General features: G+C 39.1%; 1 protein-coding gene across 1 annotated transcript; it reads right to left on the bottom strand.

The window, feature by feature from the left end:
• CEP95 (centrosomal protein 95) lies at positions 1–17,377 on the bottom strand. The gene is made up of 21 exons (XM_074160088.1): positions 17,356–17,377; positions 16,007–16,135; positions 14,919–15,026; positions 13,917–14,030; positions 12,510–12,618; positions 11,925–12,034; positions 10,036–10,250; positions 9,665–9,734; positions 8,950–8,996; positions 7,588–7,706; positions 7,152–7,281; positions 6,859–6,973; positions 5,839–6,017; positions 5,467–5,559; positions 4,435–4,585; positions 3,098–3,258; positions 2,512–2,586; positions 1,862–2,014; positions 618–764; positions 449–520; positions 1–376 (listed from the first exon to the last, which is right to left on the bottom strand). Exons 1-21 carry the CDS (start codon positions 17,375–17,377, stop codon positions 200–202), a joined length of 2,496 nt encoding a protein of 831 aa, XP_074016189.1. The 3' UTR covers positions 1–199.
• Positions 17,378–19,084: the final 1,707 nt, after the last annotated feature.

Genomic DNA, 19,084 nt, shown 5'->3' with positions numbered 1-19,084 from the left:
AGTTTAAAAACTTTATTGGTGAGCAATAAAAGTGCTGTAGAGATCCCAGATCCCAGCATCTACACCTCGGCCATCAAAGTGACAGACCAGATATTTTAGAGGAAAACACAGTCACACACCATCTTCCTGTTCAAGCAGCTCTCAAAGACTCTTACAGTCCTGGCCAGAGAGAGCATTACAGTGATACTTACTATAAGTCTTACAAGAAATGGCTTTTGCTGTACTGGAAGGAAGCCATCTGAAGTCTGGATTTCAGTCTGTCTGCTTCTAGTTCTTGAAAAAAGGTGTCATCATCGCTTTGCATTATTGCGGCCTGCAGTTGCTCTATTTCCTGTTCCATCCTTGACCTCAATTCTCTTTTTGTTTTCTGTAGCATCTAAAGGAAATACAGACATTAGTCATAGCACATAAAAAGAAAATACACTTACAGAAAATGACAAACACTTACTTGTGCTTGTGCTTTCTCTCTGGTTTGGATTTCTTGGCGTTCTTGAGATAAAGCTTCTGCTAGCATGGAAAACTAAGCATAACACGTGTTTGAGTTGAACCAAGTAAAGAAAGGAAAGACTTCTAGTGTGAAAAAAACAAAACAACTGTCTTTGCAGATTAAGCTTTACCTGATCTTTGTAATAGTTCTCCATAGACTCCAGCTCATTCTGATGCTCTCTCCTTTGCTCGGCTCGCTTCTCTTGTGCATACACTCTCAGGTCCTTCAGTCTTTGCTTCTGAATTTCTAAGCCTTCTTCAAATAAGTTTTTAAATATCTGCCAGCAATTAAAAAAAGCAAACCTAAAGCCTTCCCAGAAGCTTTTAAGTATACATTTACATTTTTCAGCTGCTTAGTCTGCTGATGGAACGGTGATCACATGAAGAGAGGTCATTGCCCATGAAAAAGTAGAGTTACGTATCTGGTAATGGTGGTAGATACAGCTGAGCTGTATTTGTATTAGTCGGCTGAAATCCTGATAAAGTAAATTTTTCATGTCAGTTTAGTCATTTGACTAAGAAAGGAGCAAGAACATCAAATGTACATTACATGTTTAAGATCACTTCAGATAACCTGACAATGCAAGCCAGAGCCTCTGCACATGCACTGTGATTTACAGCCCACCCTGAGTTCTGTTGTCAAACCTCAGGACCTTCATCCAGATTTCCAGCAGCAGGAAATCCAGCCTGTGCTCAGGCTTTCCATTTATACAAAGGAACACTTACCAGCTGCAGTGCTGTGCAGCTAGAGGCAAACACTTCTCAAATCACCAATAGTGGATTATGCACCAAATATCTAGTCTTTTATTTTAAAAGGTGAGAATTGCGTATCTGCTCTTGCAAAGTGTAATAACTCTACTTGCTTTCCTTAGCTCTGATGTCAAGCCCTAATTAGAGATCATATCTGCCAAAACGTCCACTTTGTTTAACAAATATAACTGAGTAACAAAGCTGTCTTTTTGATCAGTTATCTTAACTGAAGATTTAGATTGTTTTCTTTGGATAGTAACTATAGGAACAACCTCTTAAACCTACTGTTTCTGAAAACTCATTTCCCCCATTTCTCATGTTACCAGTCCTGTTTTTCCATACTGATGTTCACCCTTTCTCTCCATCTCTTTAACCCCCTAAAGCATCCTTTCTTGTTTTACAGTGGTTTGCCCTGAACTGTGTCAGCATTTCCAAAGAAGGAACCTTTTCTTCTGAGGCCTTGACTGACTAACCGTTTAATGCTAGCTCCTACGCTCTGTTCACTTAATGTGCTCTCTGTCTGCTTGTACCAGTGTTTGCACTACCAGAGTTTGGGTCCTTGGTGCTGGGCTCCAAACAAAAAAGAAGAATTCCACACTTGCAGAGCAAGACGTCTTGTACTTACCCTTTCTTCCTGTGTCCTAGCCCGCATCATCTTGGCACGCAGATGAACCCGGTAATCTTCATAATATTTTCTGGCTCGAGCAATCTGCTGGCGTTTCTCTCTCACTTTACTCTGAGCCCATTTCTGTCGGCAGATACGTTGCTTAAATTCTTGCTAAATGGAGAACAGTAGCTGTCAGACCACCAAGCTTCCCATAGATACTGCCACAGGCAAAGCAAATAAATAGGGTCCTTTACTAAGGACCTTCTCCCTGCCCCAATTTTACACTGCATTTATGGTTTAAAGCTTCAGACACCACTGATTTAGCAAAATGATGCCAACCAGAGCACTATATGCTTAAGGAGTCAGCATTGCCAAGGTAGCTGGTGTTTTCACCAGCAACACCAGAATCCTGAAGTGTCTCCTTCTGGCACATTCTTAGAATTTGTTTGCACTTTAGAAGCAACAGTGCAGTGTAATAATAATGTTCATTCCCATGACCTCCGTAGCCACACAGCAAACAGATTACCTGGCATTTGAACCCACAGCTACAGAAGGTGTAAAATTGTTGTAAGATATAATGCCACTTTCATGGACCAGGGGATATGCATTCGAGCTAGTTCAACGTGAAACTTTTGTCTTATATAACAACTATCCTTCAAAGAACATACCAGTCTCTTGTTATGGTCTTGATCTTTTTTAATAATTGCAAGAAGCAGCTCATGCTTCTTCAGGGCTTGACGAACCTGGAGGTTTAAAAAAAACCCAACAACCTAATTACTTCCATCATTCTGCAGGGCAGGCAGTTGTGTGTAGCATTTTAATCATTGCCCCATAGTTATGTTTTGGTTTTTATGTTGAGAGTTAATCAATTTTTGTATCTCATAAACTAACTCTTAAACTAAAAGACTGTTCAGAACAAGCATTCGAAACTACAAAATGCTTTCCAAAAAGCAATAGCAATCCTAGGCAGTACTAGATAAACTAGTATAAAAAATGAACATTATACTCAAGTGGGTGGTAAAAAGTTGAACCCACATGTGTAGATGTGTACATCCCTATTTAACTAATCAAGTTTAGATACACATCTTCTTATACTGTGCTTTGGGTGTGCACGTACCCTATCTATGCTGCAGACAAAGAATCAGGGTGATTTTATTGCTACTTTATTATGCAATACAAACTAATGTCTGCTAACTATTCTGTGAGAGGTACTATCCCTGCTGGTACTTAAAATGTAAGGATAAGAATGCTCACTTCATTTTGGAGTTGTGGTCTAGTTCTGCCAGAAGCTGCCTTAAGTTGCTCAGTGTGTGCAAGCTGCTGCTGCCACATTTTATTCATAGTATGGTGGGAAATATGCAGGTGGGGAAACTCTTCCAGGAGCTGAAATAGGAGGTCATCATCTCTTACTTTCACTACAAGGTAAAGACAGATGTAAGCAATAAATTCCTGGAGAATACATTTAGTGGTAAATTCTTCCAGACAGTGTCAGCCTAGGTTATGAAATATTTCAGATTGAACACTATATACGACTGCCATGCTGTTGTTATGATGTCAGCCTAAACCCAGCAGGACATAACATCACTCTGTCAGTGCAGCAGCGGAGAAAATAATCTCAAGTTTTTGTTGGTGTTTTTTTTGGTTTGTTTTGTGGTTTGTTTTTTTTTTTTTTTTCCTGCTGAAGAATTGCTTTTATATCTCAGCCATTATTTCCCTACCACCACCACATGCAATTAAGACAAGCGTCCCCTTCTTTCTTCAAATGGTTCTGACCGTCACTAATCAGTGATTTCTTTGTCTGGATCTCTCACTGGTTGCATCAACTAATACAGCAGTAGTAGTGATAGATCCAGGTCAAGTAAACAGGTGTAAAATAAACTGGTTTGCAACCAGCTCATTCCCACTACCTCTTTGATCTTTCTGGCCGGAAAAGATGATGGGGAGATGAAACAAGTGGGTATTAACCAAGTAAATGCCCCTTAAACACTGAAAAAAAAAAAAATAAGGCAGTGTACCTGAGCAATATTCAGCTCCAAAGGGGATTATACCATGATCATAAGCATGCACAATGCTGTTTACCAAAACTGAGCCTGTGGTTTGCATGTTGGCTGTTCTTGGAGCATCACTTCCTAAGCAAAACCAGTGACAGTGTTGGCTCCACAATGGCAGGGGCATGAAAGGATAGCAGTTGACAGTCAGCTCTGTTACCTGTATATGGCTCAGTACCAGCCCACTCAAGCTACAGACCCAATTTTATATCTGATAGATGCTCAGAGAAGAAAAAAGAGAAGACTGAGCTCAGACTATAGTAGAGCAAGTATAGGAGTAGCAGTAATGGAAACAAGCCTTGAAAATAATCCAAGGGATTTTAAGGAGGTAGCAAATGGGTCACAGTTTTGATTGTGCATTGGTGGTTTACATTTACTTAAAGCATTATCTTCCCTAACAAAAATCCAGACATATAGAGGTCAGAAGGGGAAAATGCTACAGCTGACTGGTATATGTTGGACTGATGCCTTCATTCTTGGGAGTTCAACACATGCTTTCAAAAGATGCCAGTTTTCCACCAAGTATAGTTTTGCAGTTCTTACTTGGAGCTGCTTTCTTTGGCTTCACAGTCCCTTGTTTTGGAATCCACTGGCTGTATTTGGGATTCCGAGGTGTGGTTTTTCTAGAACAAACTTTCACTGGCTGAGGCATTTTTGGAGGTTCTTTAAAGTTGTTTTCTTTGTATTCTTGTTCCTTAGGAGCAGATGTAAAACAGATGGAGAACAGGTATGAGAAGGGAAAGGCTGATAGATCACATAGTTTGGATATCAGAACTTAAATGTCTTTGAAACTTTAGAATGAGAATTTGAACATATTGAATTGGATTCTCCAGAAGGCCAGAATTTACCAAATGCAGGTCAAGGTTCAAATCAAGGTTAAGTCTCACTGTTGCATAACCTCAGCTCTTGTGCAGCATGTAACACTACTGCAGCAGCCTTTGGACTGATGCTGCAAAGCTGGTGAAACGGGACAGTGCAGCTGACATTATTAGGACGTTGTTGTTATTATGAGGTTCTTTGCTGGTCCAGTAGTATGTAAGAAAGTAGCAAAACCCTATATGAATATTTGCCATATTCATAACATTAGAGAATCATCCTTGCACAAACCCAACTTTTAGAGTAGTTAAAAGACTATGACAATATTAAACAGATTGTGTACAGAGGCTCCAACCTTATTAACCTAGTTGTTGGGGATGTATGTCTGTGTGTGAAGTGCCTGTGTGTGGAGTTTCAGCCAATCTACTGAATAGATGGAAGCTATCTACTTGCTCACTCAGCTTTAATTCTTTAAATCCGAGTGCCTTGAAGTTACCGCCTCGTGAAAAGCATGGTGGTTGTTCTTAATTATTATAGGAATTATTCTTAATACGTGGAAGTGCTGAAACTTCTAAAACTACATGTCTCTTGGTTCTACCCATGTCAGGAAAAGATGTCCTTCTGTTTAGTAGCATACAGTGCTGTAACTATGTACAAAACTTGGTTTTGTACCCAGAAGACATACCCAGTGTCTGGACAGATCATCTAGACAAATTTAGAACAAAACCCAAACAACAATCACCACAGCGCATCACATACCATTTCCTTGTTGACTTCTCTGAGCTTGGAAAGTCTAAGCCTCTCCTGAGCTTCATAAATTCTTAGTTCATCTTCATAAGCTTTAGCGAGTATCTAGAAAATAAAAATAAGAGGACTTTTCAGACAAGATAACCAGTCCACATGAGCACCTCATTAACTTGCTCAGCGTATGGGTCAAAGTAGCTTCTTCCACTTCGAATTCTCTTTTTTTGAAATTTGGGTTTTTAAGTCTTTTCCTCAGCAGTCTACAGAAACAAGAGTACGGGATTACTAAAGTAGGCCAGATGGTCCCATTAAGTAACAGCATTCCGTTCTAATGCTTTCAGTATAGCTGTTGGTAAGAATAACCCAGAAGTCTAACCTAGAAATTACCTTTGCTTTTTTTGTTCTTTCATCCCTTTCTTTTTGCAATTGGCTGTGTATTTTCCTTATTTGGCCTGTTCCATTACTGCAAAGTTTATCTTCCAACTCAGAAAAGAGCTGATGCTGAGATGAGGGTGAGGCTGGAGAAAGGGATCGTGGCCTGTTTGGGTACCTTAGAGGTGCTGTGTCTGTAAGGAAAGGCAATTCACTGAGTATCTAACTTGAAACAAAAAAAAAAAACCCTCCAGCCAAACATTAAGGAAAAAAAGCCCCCAAAACCCCATACAGTGTAAGAATCAAAAAGTTCAGCACAAATTATGTCATAAAAAGCTAAAGCCATTTCCTTTAGAATTATCCTTGCCCCAGATCACATAAGCCCACAAATTTTGGGCTTATGTAAGTAATAGCAAAGGTGCCAGGAGATATTTAAGATGAGAAAGGAAAAAGCAGCAAAGAAAATTGAAGGTGGCTCAAGGAGAGGCTGTCGATATACCAGGGTCACAAACAGCTCCATCTTGCAGTATAATTTTGTGCGTGTGGGTTAGATCAAGCTACACGATAGTTTTATAGCCTGGTATGCATGTAGGGTGGTTATTAATTCATATTGCTACCAGCACACATACTGCACAGTATGTGTAAAAGATACTTTGATGTAGATGCTGTGTCCAGCACAGAGCAATCTTCAGTGAAGTGTTTTGTGAACAGGCCCTCATTTCAGAATCACAGTCCTATCAATGAGCTTGTAGTCTCTCCCTCCCCCAGCTTTCTGTACATTTGTTACTGCAGTTGTGATTGTCTTGTATTTTTAGTAAAGTTTTACCATAGATATTTATGTATGAAATGAGAATTTAATTGTAGTTCTGTTACTGTTGCTCAGGTTTGGATCTAAGACAAAATGTAAGTGAACTAACAATACAAAACTTACACTGAACTACTCATAGTTAGTTACTATCAGCTTTATGCGAGAAGGAATTATTTTTTTTAATATTCCTTTCCATCTTAATACTTAACTGGCCTAAGAATTGTTACCTGGTTCAGCTTTCCTTCGGCTATAGTCCATGACACTGTCACTGTGCTGAGACAGGCTGTCTTCATCTGCCAGCTCTTCCTCTCTGGTGTGCCCACCCAAAGCTCTCTTCAACATCTATTGGATAGATTTTTTGGGGGGGGTTAGGTTCAATAGTTCATTTAAAATTTAGAACTGTCTAAAGTCAGGTGTTAATGGCAGGTATCCTTTTCGTCAATATTAAATCTATATTCTTGTTCTCTCCACTCTCATTACTAAGGCTAAATTGCTCAAATATAACAAAGATTTCACTTACTGATTCTAGTTCATTTAACCTGCAAGAGAGTTTTTCTGACACTTCATGAAGCTCTCGCTCAGATAACTTTTCCTTTGTTGTTCTGTGGGAAAGAGACTCTTCAAGTGAATCTGTGGTAGAATTTTCATATCTGCTAAAACAAAAACCAGACGTATTTCATTTCTATTCTAAAAACTTGAAGATGAGCATTACCTTGTACAATTCCAGTTTACTTTTTGCATGAGCATATTTTTTATAGCATTGAGTAGAAGCTGAATGTGTAAATGCCTATAACTATGTTTAAGAAAATTCATATATGTCAGGAGAAAGAGGGTATCTTTTTGTTAAAATCAATCTTTCACTGTCACACAGCCAAGGAGGGAGAGATCTTATTTTAAAGGGGGAGGATGCCTGGGTGGCCATGTATATGGAAGTGCTAGCAAAAAAATGAACTTGCCTTTCCTTTCTATGCAGATATCTAGATTCAGGTCTTGGAGTCTGTGTCACTTGTTCAGCACATAGTGAGAGTTTTTGCTGTAAAGAGGAAGCAGATGAAGTCCCATATATCCAGGGAACCTAGGAAAATGAGTAAATTAAGATTTTATTAAGATCTTCTCAGTAAAGCTCAGAAATGCCATAGATCAGGAGAGCAGAGATATCCTACAACAGCTTTTATAGGAGAACCATCTCAAACCCTATGATTCATATATAAGTAGTTTTTTGTATATGCAAAAGTAGTTATATGTCCAGATCCCTGAAGAAAATAGCATGCTTTAGAGAATTAGATGTTTAAAGAAACAGACTAGCAAAATTATAGATGATTAGTTTAAGAATCATCTACAGCTAAACCACTGAATCAGAAGAACAAAGTCTAGGTTGTTATATGAGTATCTCTACATACACCTCTTCAACCTGGGACTAATGCAAAGCAATGCAAGTGAGCTGAGCCTCACTGAGTATAGACTAAGCTGCAATTCACAGCAAACTAATAACACTTATGTTCTTAATGCCATTTAGTTACACTGGTTTAGTACTGGTAACTTATCTGTTCGAACTGGAGTGATTCAGGGTTGGCGTGTACATCCTTGCAAGTACACCAATGGAAAATGAGTTTTGAACAGACACAAGGTTTTAAACAGACAATGTAGAAGTAAAGGCTATTGAAACGCTTGGAACAAATGAAGTCTGTGAGTACCTCTTGTGGTTGCAGAAGGAAAAAAAAAAAAAAAAAAAAAAAAAGAGTGTTTTCCAGAGCAAGGAGTTTCCTACACAGACATGTTTCTACAAGCACAGAATGGCATCTGCTGATCAATTTGTGGGTTTTGCATTACTCAGTTTTTGAAAAGCAAGACACAATGCAATGAAATAAGATTAAATAATACAGCCAGGCAGTTTGGTGACCTTTAAGAAGGGAGCAAAATATGAACTTTGAGTCTGAACAACCCCAGAAAATCAAAAATCTTACTAACGTAGGATACTGATACACTTCAGAGAAAGGACATGACCGTACCCTTTGTTTTATACGTCTTTGATTAAAACTAAAGTAACTAGTAACTGGTTGATTGTGATAAATTAGAACTCTATAGGTACTGGCAGTTATAGTTCTTGGAGCAAACACCTCCGGAAAGAATGACGTGACTTATAAACTGTACATAGTCATAGTCTAACAACTTTGCATCACTGATTGTATATGGAAGCAAGCAAGCCAAAAGCAGGTTTGAAAAAAGCCCAGAAGTGCCACAAGGTAAGAGGAGAATTAAGCAGACATCCAGAAATAGTGACTGAACTTCCACAAATAAGGTAAAGATGCAACATCTACCTTTGCCATGTTGTCCTCAGCATCATTTGATACCACCTTGTCCCCCTCTGCAGAAGCATGACAGGTAAGTGTTAGCTGATGGTACAGACTGCACTGTGCCTACTAATGTGGGGAACAAGTTAAAAAAGATGTGATCCATGGCCTTTGGAACCAAATTATTCAAAGAGAACAGAATGACAAAGCAACTGTGGTTACACAGTTGTGACATTCATTTTGGTAACTTCTCAAGTTTGAATGTTCAGTATCATAGGAATGCTATGGAAACTAGAAAGGTAAGCAGTGTTTCCCAGGCAACAGAGAAAATAAGCACTGAAAACTGGCTTCTAAGCCTTTTCTACAATAGCAGTTAATGGCTTTTTTCTAGAGTTGAAACTGGCTTGTTTGGTCCACGTTTCTCTGCTCAGAATAAGCTCAGCCATGGGAATTACCTGCTAGGAGATATTTCTGTAGGACAGGCACATCTTACCTGGATTAACTAAGAAAGGAGTTGAACTGAGGACACAAATTATTTTTCTCCAGCACAGCAAACAACTTAAAAGTAACCTATTTTTGCTTCTCTATAAGACAGAGATAGAAATATGAACTTGTGACTAAATAAAAAAAAAATATAAATGCACTAGTAGCTTCAAGACCACATTTCTTGTACTGCCAATAAAAATAAATGCAACATTTGACGCTTAAGAGTTGCACTATAGGAAGCAAAATTCTCTCTCACCAGGGATTTTCCTTGATAAAAGAAGACTACGAGAAACATCTTCAGGTTTTTGTGTAAGTGACTTTTCAAGCTGAAATAAAAAAGCGACATGTTTTCTATAAATTCACAGGAGAATGTTGACAGGAAGGTCATACATCAGGTTTGCATATGGAAATCAATGCTGATTATATAGATAAATAAAAATACGCTATCATAATTTTGTTTACTATATTGTAAACTGTGTAGTTACATTGATTATGGAGATGTGTATGTGTATAAAATAAACACATCCCTCAAATTAACTTCCTCTCCGGACACTCAGTGAAGAATGAATCCACAATCCAAAATTATTTGAACTGAAGATAAAAATCAAAGGATAGGTTTTTACTTACAGTAGGAATTTTTACTCCTTGACTGCTAGCCAAAGCTGTTGACTGGCTGGCTGAGCTGTGATAATCTCTCCATCCAGGATAATGGCGCCTGGCCTCTGAAGGCTGAAATGGTGGTCGCAGGGGAATAGCCTGCTGTATAGGCTCCCCAAGTTTTGTAGCACTGGCTTTCAAACTCTTTTTCTGAGGTTCAGTAGTATGAACAGACTCCATTGATCCTTAAGAGAAATATGAAGAAGCCTAATTTTTATATGTGAAAGCAGAATGTTAGTTTTCTATATTCTCCATACATAGTAGATGGAAGTATCTAAATACCTAAGGTTAGCTACCATGTTTGTTGGATTGGATAGAACAGTATTGTAACATTTTATGCCTTACCATGTTATTTTTCTTCTGTGTTAGAGAGATGCGTTCTGCAGCCCCTCCCTCTCTACTTTTCTAAGCGCACGAAGTTTTTCATGTCTGTATATAGGTATGTATAGATATGTATATGAATATACTGCTGTCATACCGCATGGGTGTAGCTATGCGTATACACAGTAAATAGCTTTCGATTTGCTGTTACTTTCCCTGTAGTTATTTTAGATACATGCTGGGAAAAGCCAGCACATGTGCAGGAATTCTAAGCAACAACAGAGCCATAGCCAGGGACAACTGGAGAAGACGGCTGCCCCCTCTCAGAATGATTCACCCCATACACAATCTATCCATATCTGCCCTTAAGAACAGAGCAAAAGCCCCCTTGAGAACGTGATTTTGGGTGCTAGGGTCTTCCACAAGGACCTTTTACTTTTAGTATTTTGCTTATTGAACCACAAAGGAAAAAACCTAGCTAAAGCTGAATCTTAGCTAAGCAGAAATACCCAAGATAATGGAGTTTGCATACTCTGGGATACTACAATATAAATTTTGTGAAAAGGATTTATTTCTTTCAAAATATAGCTAAAGCATGTCCGTCCATGACTAAGGTTCTCCTCTAGTACCCTACACCCCTTAGTGAAAAATCAGGTAGATTAACTATTAGAATAATGATTAGTCACCATCTTCCTTTTCCTTTGCAATGGCACTTTCAGTTTCAGAGAACCATCTAGGTAACGTTGCAATAGCCTCTGAGTTTTTAAAATTCTTCCACCTCCTTGCCCTTTTCTGTTGGTAACAATTCAGGGAACTGGAATTCTAGAAGTGGCATTTGGAAAAGATTAAATTAAGAACTATAAAGCATCTTGCTATGAACTGTTCAGATGGACAATTTTAATTTTTGGTACGTTAATAACTTGGTGTTAGCAATCCATGCTATGATCGGAATAGGTCTGTTAAATTCTTACTTGTAATTCTATTCAAATTCATAGTATTTCTTTATGCCTCTATTTGGAGAGATTAATCACCAATAAGAATAGGATTATTCTTATAGGAAATAGGAATGGACTCCATTTAAGTAGCATGCACATTATTTGTTCAAGTGGCACACACTCCTAACGAGTCTTCTTTAAAGAATGAACTTACTAGTCTTTTTATAGTCTTAAACAATACATTTTACACTGCAATAAATTAAATAAATTAAAAGCTTCAGAAATCTCTTATTCTACTGAACAAAAATGCCTTTGTAGGGAGAATGAATTGGAAGTCAAGCATCAAACCTTTATCCAAATAATGTATCTCAAGAGTCATAAAAAACTGTCTGGAATACTTTTAAGAAATTTTAGCTTCAGCAAGATCACCTACAGGTACGTTTGCTTGTTGTGGGTTGGGAGCTTTTTTTGTAAAATAAGAGTTTAAAACAAAGTCTTTGTCTGAAAGAAATTTAAAAACAAAAACAAAAAAAGAAACAACAAAAAAAGCCTAGAAACATTACTACAGAGTAGTCAATTTTTTTTTTTTTCACCCAAACTCACCTTCCTCTCTCTTGGAAAATGAATAAGCAGTATCTCCAAGTCTAATTAATTCACTGGTAGATTCTGATCCATCTGCATCACAAGATGGAACAAAAACTTCTGAATGGAACCTAAGAGGAACATAAAGCCATGAAATATTTACTCTAAAAGTCCTTGCCCCTTCAGTCCACCAGATGGAGCTGCAGAGAGTGGTAACTCCCGGCAGCGGGCTAGTGTAGGACACGAGACCAGCTTCTACAAACCAAACTAGTGTAGAAGTCACAAAGATAAATTGAATGCAGTTTAACTAAAAAAAAATAATTTAAAACTGTGACAAAATTTTCAATGCATTTCATTCCATATGTAGAGTGAACTTCATGGAAATAAAAATGCCATCAGCACTCTTCAAGAGCAAAAAAGTTCTGGATCTAATTTTAGCCCTCTTGCTGCTGGACTAAAGGAGAAAGTTACCTCACGTTCCATTTGACATATGTAATCAGTATGTTTCCTACTTGCAAGCTATTAAAACCCTACTGGTTTCTCTACAAATGCACAAAAAAAGATTGTCAATCACTATGTCAATGCAAACGTTCAGAATTGTCTTACCCTTCAACTGGTAAGAATATTGAAGGTTGCCTAAGTTGACCACCATTGCTCTCCAGTTGTTCTTGAGATGCAATTTGAATTTCATTACTGGATAGCCCATTTGCCTCATCTGTTAATAATGAAGAGGCAATTATTTTCAGGAAAATTACTTCTACCTATTAGCTAACAGGTATTATTGTGACTAACATCAAAAGAGTTTAAATGTAACAAAACATTATGATGATGGTGTCTAAAATGATGACGTGTAATGCCCCCCCCTTGAGGGGGCGGCAACTTTTACGGTAAATTTTGAAAAGTGATACAACTATCATATATCCTATTGTTTCAATTATAAATAACCTCTTTCTTCTTCCTCAAAAGAATTAAATCCCGTACTTCTAACTAGGAAACTGGAGTCACTAATACCTATTGGGTAGCAGCACCAGCAGTCTGAGAGCAGGGAAAAGCAGTACAGGCACTGAAAAATGCTGCTGCCCTCTTTCTGTCATTCCCAGTGAACAAGGACAGGAGGCAACTGTCTCAACCACCAAGCGCTCTCCCCTTTACCCCCAGGGTGCAACAGTCAGTGATGACAGTTCTTATCAGCTTTAAGATGGGAAGAGCGATACTCAGCCTGCAGTAACAATGGTGCCTCTGAAGGGCTGAGTAGCTTCTCTGCCCCTGTTCAGCATTTTCCTCAAAATAGCCCCTGCTACAGATCTGCTCCCAAGACCCGCTTCAGAGGAAAGTTTCAGTCATCCCCCTGTTTGCCTCTTAGTAAGTAAATGCAATGTTTGCTCACTGTTCCAACTAAAGTCAACATTTCCCTCCCTGAATCCTAACCATAAACCATTTGACTTACAAGTTGAAAAGCAACATACCAACAGAGCATGAATTGTCTGGAGTAGGTTTCTGCCACAAGAATGAAGCAGAAAGATTTGTGTTCTCCAATTCTTGCCTTTTAACAATTTTGGGGGGGAAAAGAAATTATCTATTTTATCATTATTGTTTATGAAAATAAGAAATGTAAATACTCAGTTTGGCGACTGAAATTTCCTCCACCCATGGTCACTTTCAATCTTTCTCCTCTTCTGCATTGTCAAGGTTATAAATAAGGCAAAAATTACCAAATAAATCTTTGCTACATTGGAAACACCACCGGTATCCCAAACCAAGGTTTCACAGAGCTTACGTCTTCCAATGGATTCCTTCCCCAGAGCTGCTAGTGAGAAGAACAGCCAAGAAACCGTTTTTACTCATTATGGGAGCTGTGTTCCATTCTTGAACACCAAGGACTATGGTCATGACAACCTAACAAAGCCCTCAACAAGCTAACTTGCTAGCAGGCAAACAGAAAAAAAACTAAGCTGTCCATAACATAACAGTAGCAGAACATAATACCTTGAACTAGGACATCTGTCTACTCACCTCCATTCTGAGAAGACGACTCACTGGCTTCTTCCGTAAGATACTCTAACAAGCCATCAAATATTTCGAGGAGGTTTCTGATAGATTCCCTTTCTCCTTTCACAATGTTCTCACCTTAAGATACATATTAATAATTAATTCTTCACAGAAGAAAAATTCTCAAAAGCAGATGTCTTCTGGAGAAGAATGCTTGGAAGTTCTTGTGATGGTGTCAGCTCAGAAGACAACTGGTCACTCATTTATGGCTACGTACGTAAGCTTAAGGTATCTTAAAAGTTTCCTAAAGTTGTTTATTTTCAATTCTAATAATTGAAAGTTTATTGATGCTATACCTGCTTCCATAAAAAAAAAAAAAAAAAAAATCAGTCAGGGATATTTTCAGGGATAGTTGGTATTTAGTATTTTCTTATACATACTAGGTACAGCATGAACCAAGTCTACAGACTGGCAGGCAGGATTACAAATACCAGCCGTACTGTACCAAATTAGAAAGAGATACTTCATATCAAGCAAGCAGTTTTCATTCTTTGCAGGCTGTGTTATGTGAGAATATACATATGCATACCCAATGAAAGCTATGATCTGTGTACGAAGGACAGATACAAAAGGGTTCAAGTCTTTACTTACTGACTTTTTAAAGTTTAAGGCTAGTGTTTTAAAACCTAGTCTCCAAGCTTTAACTGTATACAGAAAAATACTGAGCCAGTAACAGGCTTCAGGTAACACTTTAGCAGACAAGCAAAGTAGGATTGATTGCTAACTTTAACATTTCTTACAACTGTGTCATACAGGACGGCTCTTATTTATTCTCTGCTTGCTGTTTACATTTATAACCTAATGTCCAAGGCAAGGGTTCAGTGTTTTGATTACATTCACTACAGGAAAAAGACCTTTCATGTCAGTATGAAAGTATGCTTTATAGCGTACAGTTCTTGTAAAATGTTTAAATTAAACCACGCAGATATTCAGCTGGTATTTGTCTACGTTACAATGAGTACTTACCAGTGATGTGTGACAAGCTGACCTGCAAATAGTCCAATGCCAGGGAATCTATTACTGCTTGTACATTATGTGCATCATCCTCTTGGCTTCTAGGAGTAGCTATGAAATCTGTTTAAAATAAATAATATATTTTGGGCTATCTAAATGGATAGCTTATTGCAGATGTTTTGACTAAACTACTTGAAGTTTCACTTACAAGTTAGTATTTTTTCAATACCTCATGTACTTGGTGAAAAGCCCAAATATCATATGGTCATATGAAATCTTTTATAAATACAAACTTAGAAGAGCCACTGGAACATGTGAGGATTTTATCAGCTAAAGTATTAAATTCAAGAATAGAGACTACTAAATTATTTTTTCCTCCTTCACTCCCAGCACACACATCTAGTTCAGATTGTCAAATTGGAACTGCAGTTTGTCTTAAGGTCTCTTCTTCCCCTGTCAGCGAGTAGTTGGACTGCAACGCATTCTACTTAATTGGGAGCAACATTTTTTTTTAATTCTTGGCTTATATTTAACAGGACTCCTACCCCCAATAGCTGCCAGTTACCTCTTACAGTTATCTTCTGCAAGCAGGATAACACTTCCCAAATGCAACAGTTTACCATAAAGCAAATAAATACATAATTGTATAGCCCTTGCTTATTGTTGTCACTGCAGTCAAATGGAGTTGGGTTAAACCAGAGTTAAATCACAGCTTAGCTCTTAGTAGACTGTAAGTACTAAGCGTTTTATGAGAACAGGCTTCAGTATTAACACTTCTTTAAAAGAATTGAGCCAATTCACACCCTTCAAAAGTACTGTGCCTATGTCTGGCTTTCAAGACCTAATTTACAACAGAAAAAGTTTTGCTGTAGCTATACTACTGAACTCCCCTTGCAGTAGTAAAAAAAAAATAAAAAAAATTGGCCAATATTACTTAAATCTTCCTAAAGAATGACAATCTTATGTGTTTGTCTTTGGAAGGACACAAACACTGAAAAAAAACCCCTAAATCTGTAATACGTTTTGCAAACTTTAATTTGTTCATCACAAAACATACAGAGAAGAAATAAGAAAGCAGGCTTAGAAATTATTGTTCCCACCTGGTACTTTTTCTCCTAAGATTGACTCGTAAAGATGAACAAACACATAAGCACCACATTCAGAGAGATGCTTTATGTGCCGGTATATGTGACAGCTCCTTAAAAGATCATTGGCAACATCAACCCAATCTATTAAGAAGTAAAACATTAATGTCAGAACTGAGAGATACAGAAACAAAGACACGGTTAGTTACAGTGAAAAATGGAATCCATTTAAGTATCTTTGACTCCACCATAAGTGGTCAATCCCAGTCATGCTCTCCCAATCATCCAGAAATGTTGTATGCTTTCTGCTCCCTGCCTATTTCAGATGGAAACACGGACAGAGTGAGGAATGATACAGGCCAGTATCTTGTTCAAGTACAGTCACAGCACACAGACTTGAGAGCTGAAGGGCACTGATGTACCACAGGCCAGGCAGCTACTTTTTTCTTCCACATAATGGAAAGCACATTTTCATCTGGATGCCTAACGAGGTATTCCAAACGTTGAAGGATTTAACAAAATAAGCTTTGGCACATCTTTCATCAAGATTCAGAAGTGATACATACTTTTTTGAAAAACACAAGCTTCTCTCTTAGAAACCTAGTTTCCCTAGCACTCTCAGACAACAACAAAACTGCTAATATAAGTATTCTTCACGAAAGCTAAATTCAAGGACTGTTTAGGGATTACAAAAATATGGAGGTGGTCCCACCACCTTTGTGCTACATTGAGCACAATGAGATGTGCATAAACAGCCTTATTTTCCTAAAAACCTTGAGGTCAAATTGCTGAATTCAAAGTGCTTTGTGGTGTATACGTATCCTCTACAGACTTCCTTGTCAGCCAATTCAAGTATCAGCTTGGAAGAAAAAAAAGTCTTTGTCTCCATTAGTCTGATCTCTTAAGGTTGAATTTCCCCCCCTACATGTTGCTTTTGCGAACAAAACAGTATTTTAACAAATATTATCAAGGACTTTAAAATAATGGAGAAGGGGTGTCATCCTTAGAAGGAAAAGAAGTATATAATTACTACAACAGAAACTAATTTGCCCAGTTTTTACTCTTCTGTACAGAGGCAGTGTTGCTTTTGCATCACTCTACTTTGCAGTTACAGAAATCACTTTGCCCTAACATTTTAATAATTTCAGGTGCAAAAGGTTAAAGTAGCACCTCGTATTTCAGACTGATATGTCTTAGAAAACTTCAGTTACTGTTAATCTCCAGCTGTATCAATTTAAGAGTGTCACCGGGGAGGAGCAAAGACAAGAGAGGGGAAGGGGGGATTAACATAAAGAGCAGCGCATTCCCGAGGGAGCAGCGGCCCGGGGAGGGTGGCTCTCCGCAGGGTGCCCGGCCGCCCCTACCTCTCTCCTCAGCGTTGCCCATGGCGCGGCGCCCCGCGCCCCAACGGACACCGGGGACTACCCCGCCCCGCGGGATTTAAATAGCCCTTCCGCGCTGATTGGGCAGGCTGCGCCGGAAGGAGCGAGGTTCCACGCCTGCCCGCACCGCCCGCCGGGTGTTGCCGTTGTGGGTTGCGGAAGAGCCGGTCGTCATGGAAACACGGGGGGGGGAACCTGCGCCTCAGAGCCATGCCGCAGCGCGGGTCAGGTGGCCTCCCCCTCTCTTCCTCCCCTCCCTCCCCCCATGCCCAGCCCCGCCTCCGGTACAGCCACCGGCCGGCGGCGGCCTGAAGTGGTGGCGCGACAAACCTCGTATTGTGCGGCGGTGGTGGAGAGGGCTTGGCCGAGGTGGTTCTGCCTCTATCAGCCTGAAAGGGGGGCGACTGTTGACATTTTCACAAGCAAAATGTGGTGGGGAGAGGGCTGGCCTCGGCGGGGCGGGTGGGGCGGGGAAGGTTCTAGCACTTGACCTTGCAGGCCCGGCCTGAGGCGGCGTTTATATTAGCGGGGCTGTGGTAGAGAGCAGAGCGTGCGTGGGTCTGCTTGGAAAAGGTGGGGTAACATGGTGGCTTCTGTGTAATAGGGGTGTTGGAACTAGTGACACTTTACTGTTAGCTGCTTCTGTACAGGCTTTTGGAGAAAACAGATGGTGAAAGTGTATGATCTTCTTTGCTGAGCAACAGTGCTCCATGCTCCTTAGGAATTCTGGGATTTCCATGTTGCATCAAGTCATGCAAAACTAGAAATAATCGTGCCGCTTTCCCTTAAATTCCTGGATCATGACGGAAGCAGCTGAGATCTGAATTAGGCTGTAAGAATAATGGCTGGCAGCAAGTAAACATAAGTGAGAACGTTTGCTCTAACAGTCTACAGATGTAACTTTTACATATATAATCCAAACACACATGCTGCTTTAATAAACACAGAAGAGTTTCTGTGCATATAAGCAAATGCACATCGATGCTATCAAAATTAATACTAGAACATGGATTTCAGTTTATGTAACATAAACAGCTCTGCGAAGCCCTGTTGATTTCCTTCACGTATGTTGGTTCAAAGCAAACAGGAAAATAAATCATGTTTAAGTTAAAGGGGTGGACCACAAAAATGAGGAAGTTTTTTTCAAAGAGGAAATCAAAAGGAGGAGATACTTGCAGACTAAATGTGTGGGGGCAAGATGGTTGAGGTTTTGTGTTTGTTTAGTCTTCATTTCTTTTAAACCTCGGCAAGGTTAAACAGCACAGTAACAGGAGCCACTAAGTTATATACAAACAAAAAATGTGTTAAGCTAAAGGTAATAGGCAAGAACAAGAAAAGATGAGGCAATTTGCTATTTTCACAGCCTTTGCAAAAACCTTCCTCAGACTTAGCAGGAACAGTAAGCCTATATGGTTCGGAGGTACAGAGACCTAAAAGGCATTTTTTGGGAGAAAAATCTTTAACAAGCTATACTAAATCAGTAACTTACTGAGAAAAAAAAATGGGGAGGATCCCTTGTTAGAAATTTGCAGGGGGTAGTATTAAGGAACCTAGTCAAATTGAGTGCTACTACAGCACAAATTAATAATAAGAAAAAGTGACCGATCGAGGTGATAGTCCGAATTGCTGAGGGGCGAACAGCAATAGTCAAAGATAAACCTAACTTAGGTATTACTTTTGAGGAAGAGATCGTGGAAACGTACTGTTCTTT

Source organism: Numenius arquata, chromosome 17 (assembly GCF_964106895.1).
Source record: "Numenius arquata chromosome 17, bNumArq3.hap1.1, whole genome shotgun sequence".
In the NCBI taxonomy this organism is placed as follows: domain Eukaryota; kingdom Metazoa; phylum Chordata; class Aves; order Charadriiformes; family Scolopacidae; genus Numenius; species Numenius arquata.
Note: the sequence above shows the minus strand (reverse complement) of the source record. Positions and strands in the feature narration are given on the sequence as shown.

Excerpts from the sequence above, each read along its gene's own strand:
- CEP95 (XM_074160088.1), bottom strand. The coding sequence starts at position 17,377 with ATGGGCAACGCTGAGGAGAGAG. Across the intron at positions 10,251-11,924 it reads ATTTTCCAAGAGAGAGGAAG|GATCAATGGAGTCTGTTCAT; the intron begins GTGAGTTTGGGT and ends ATTTCTCTTAAG. Across the intron at positions 9,735-10,035 it reads AAGGAGTAAAAATTCCTACT|CTTGAAAAGTCACTTACACA; the intron begins GTAAGTAAAAAC and ends TTTTTATTTCAG.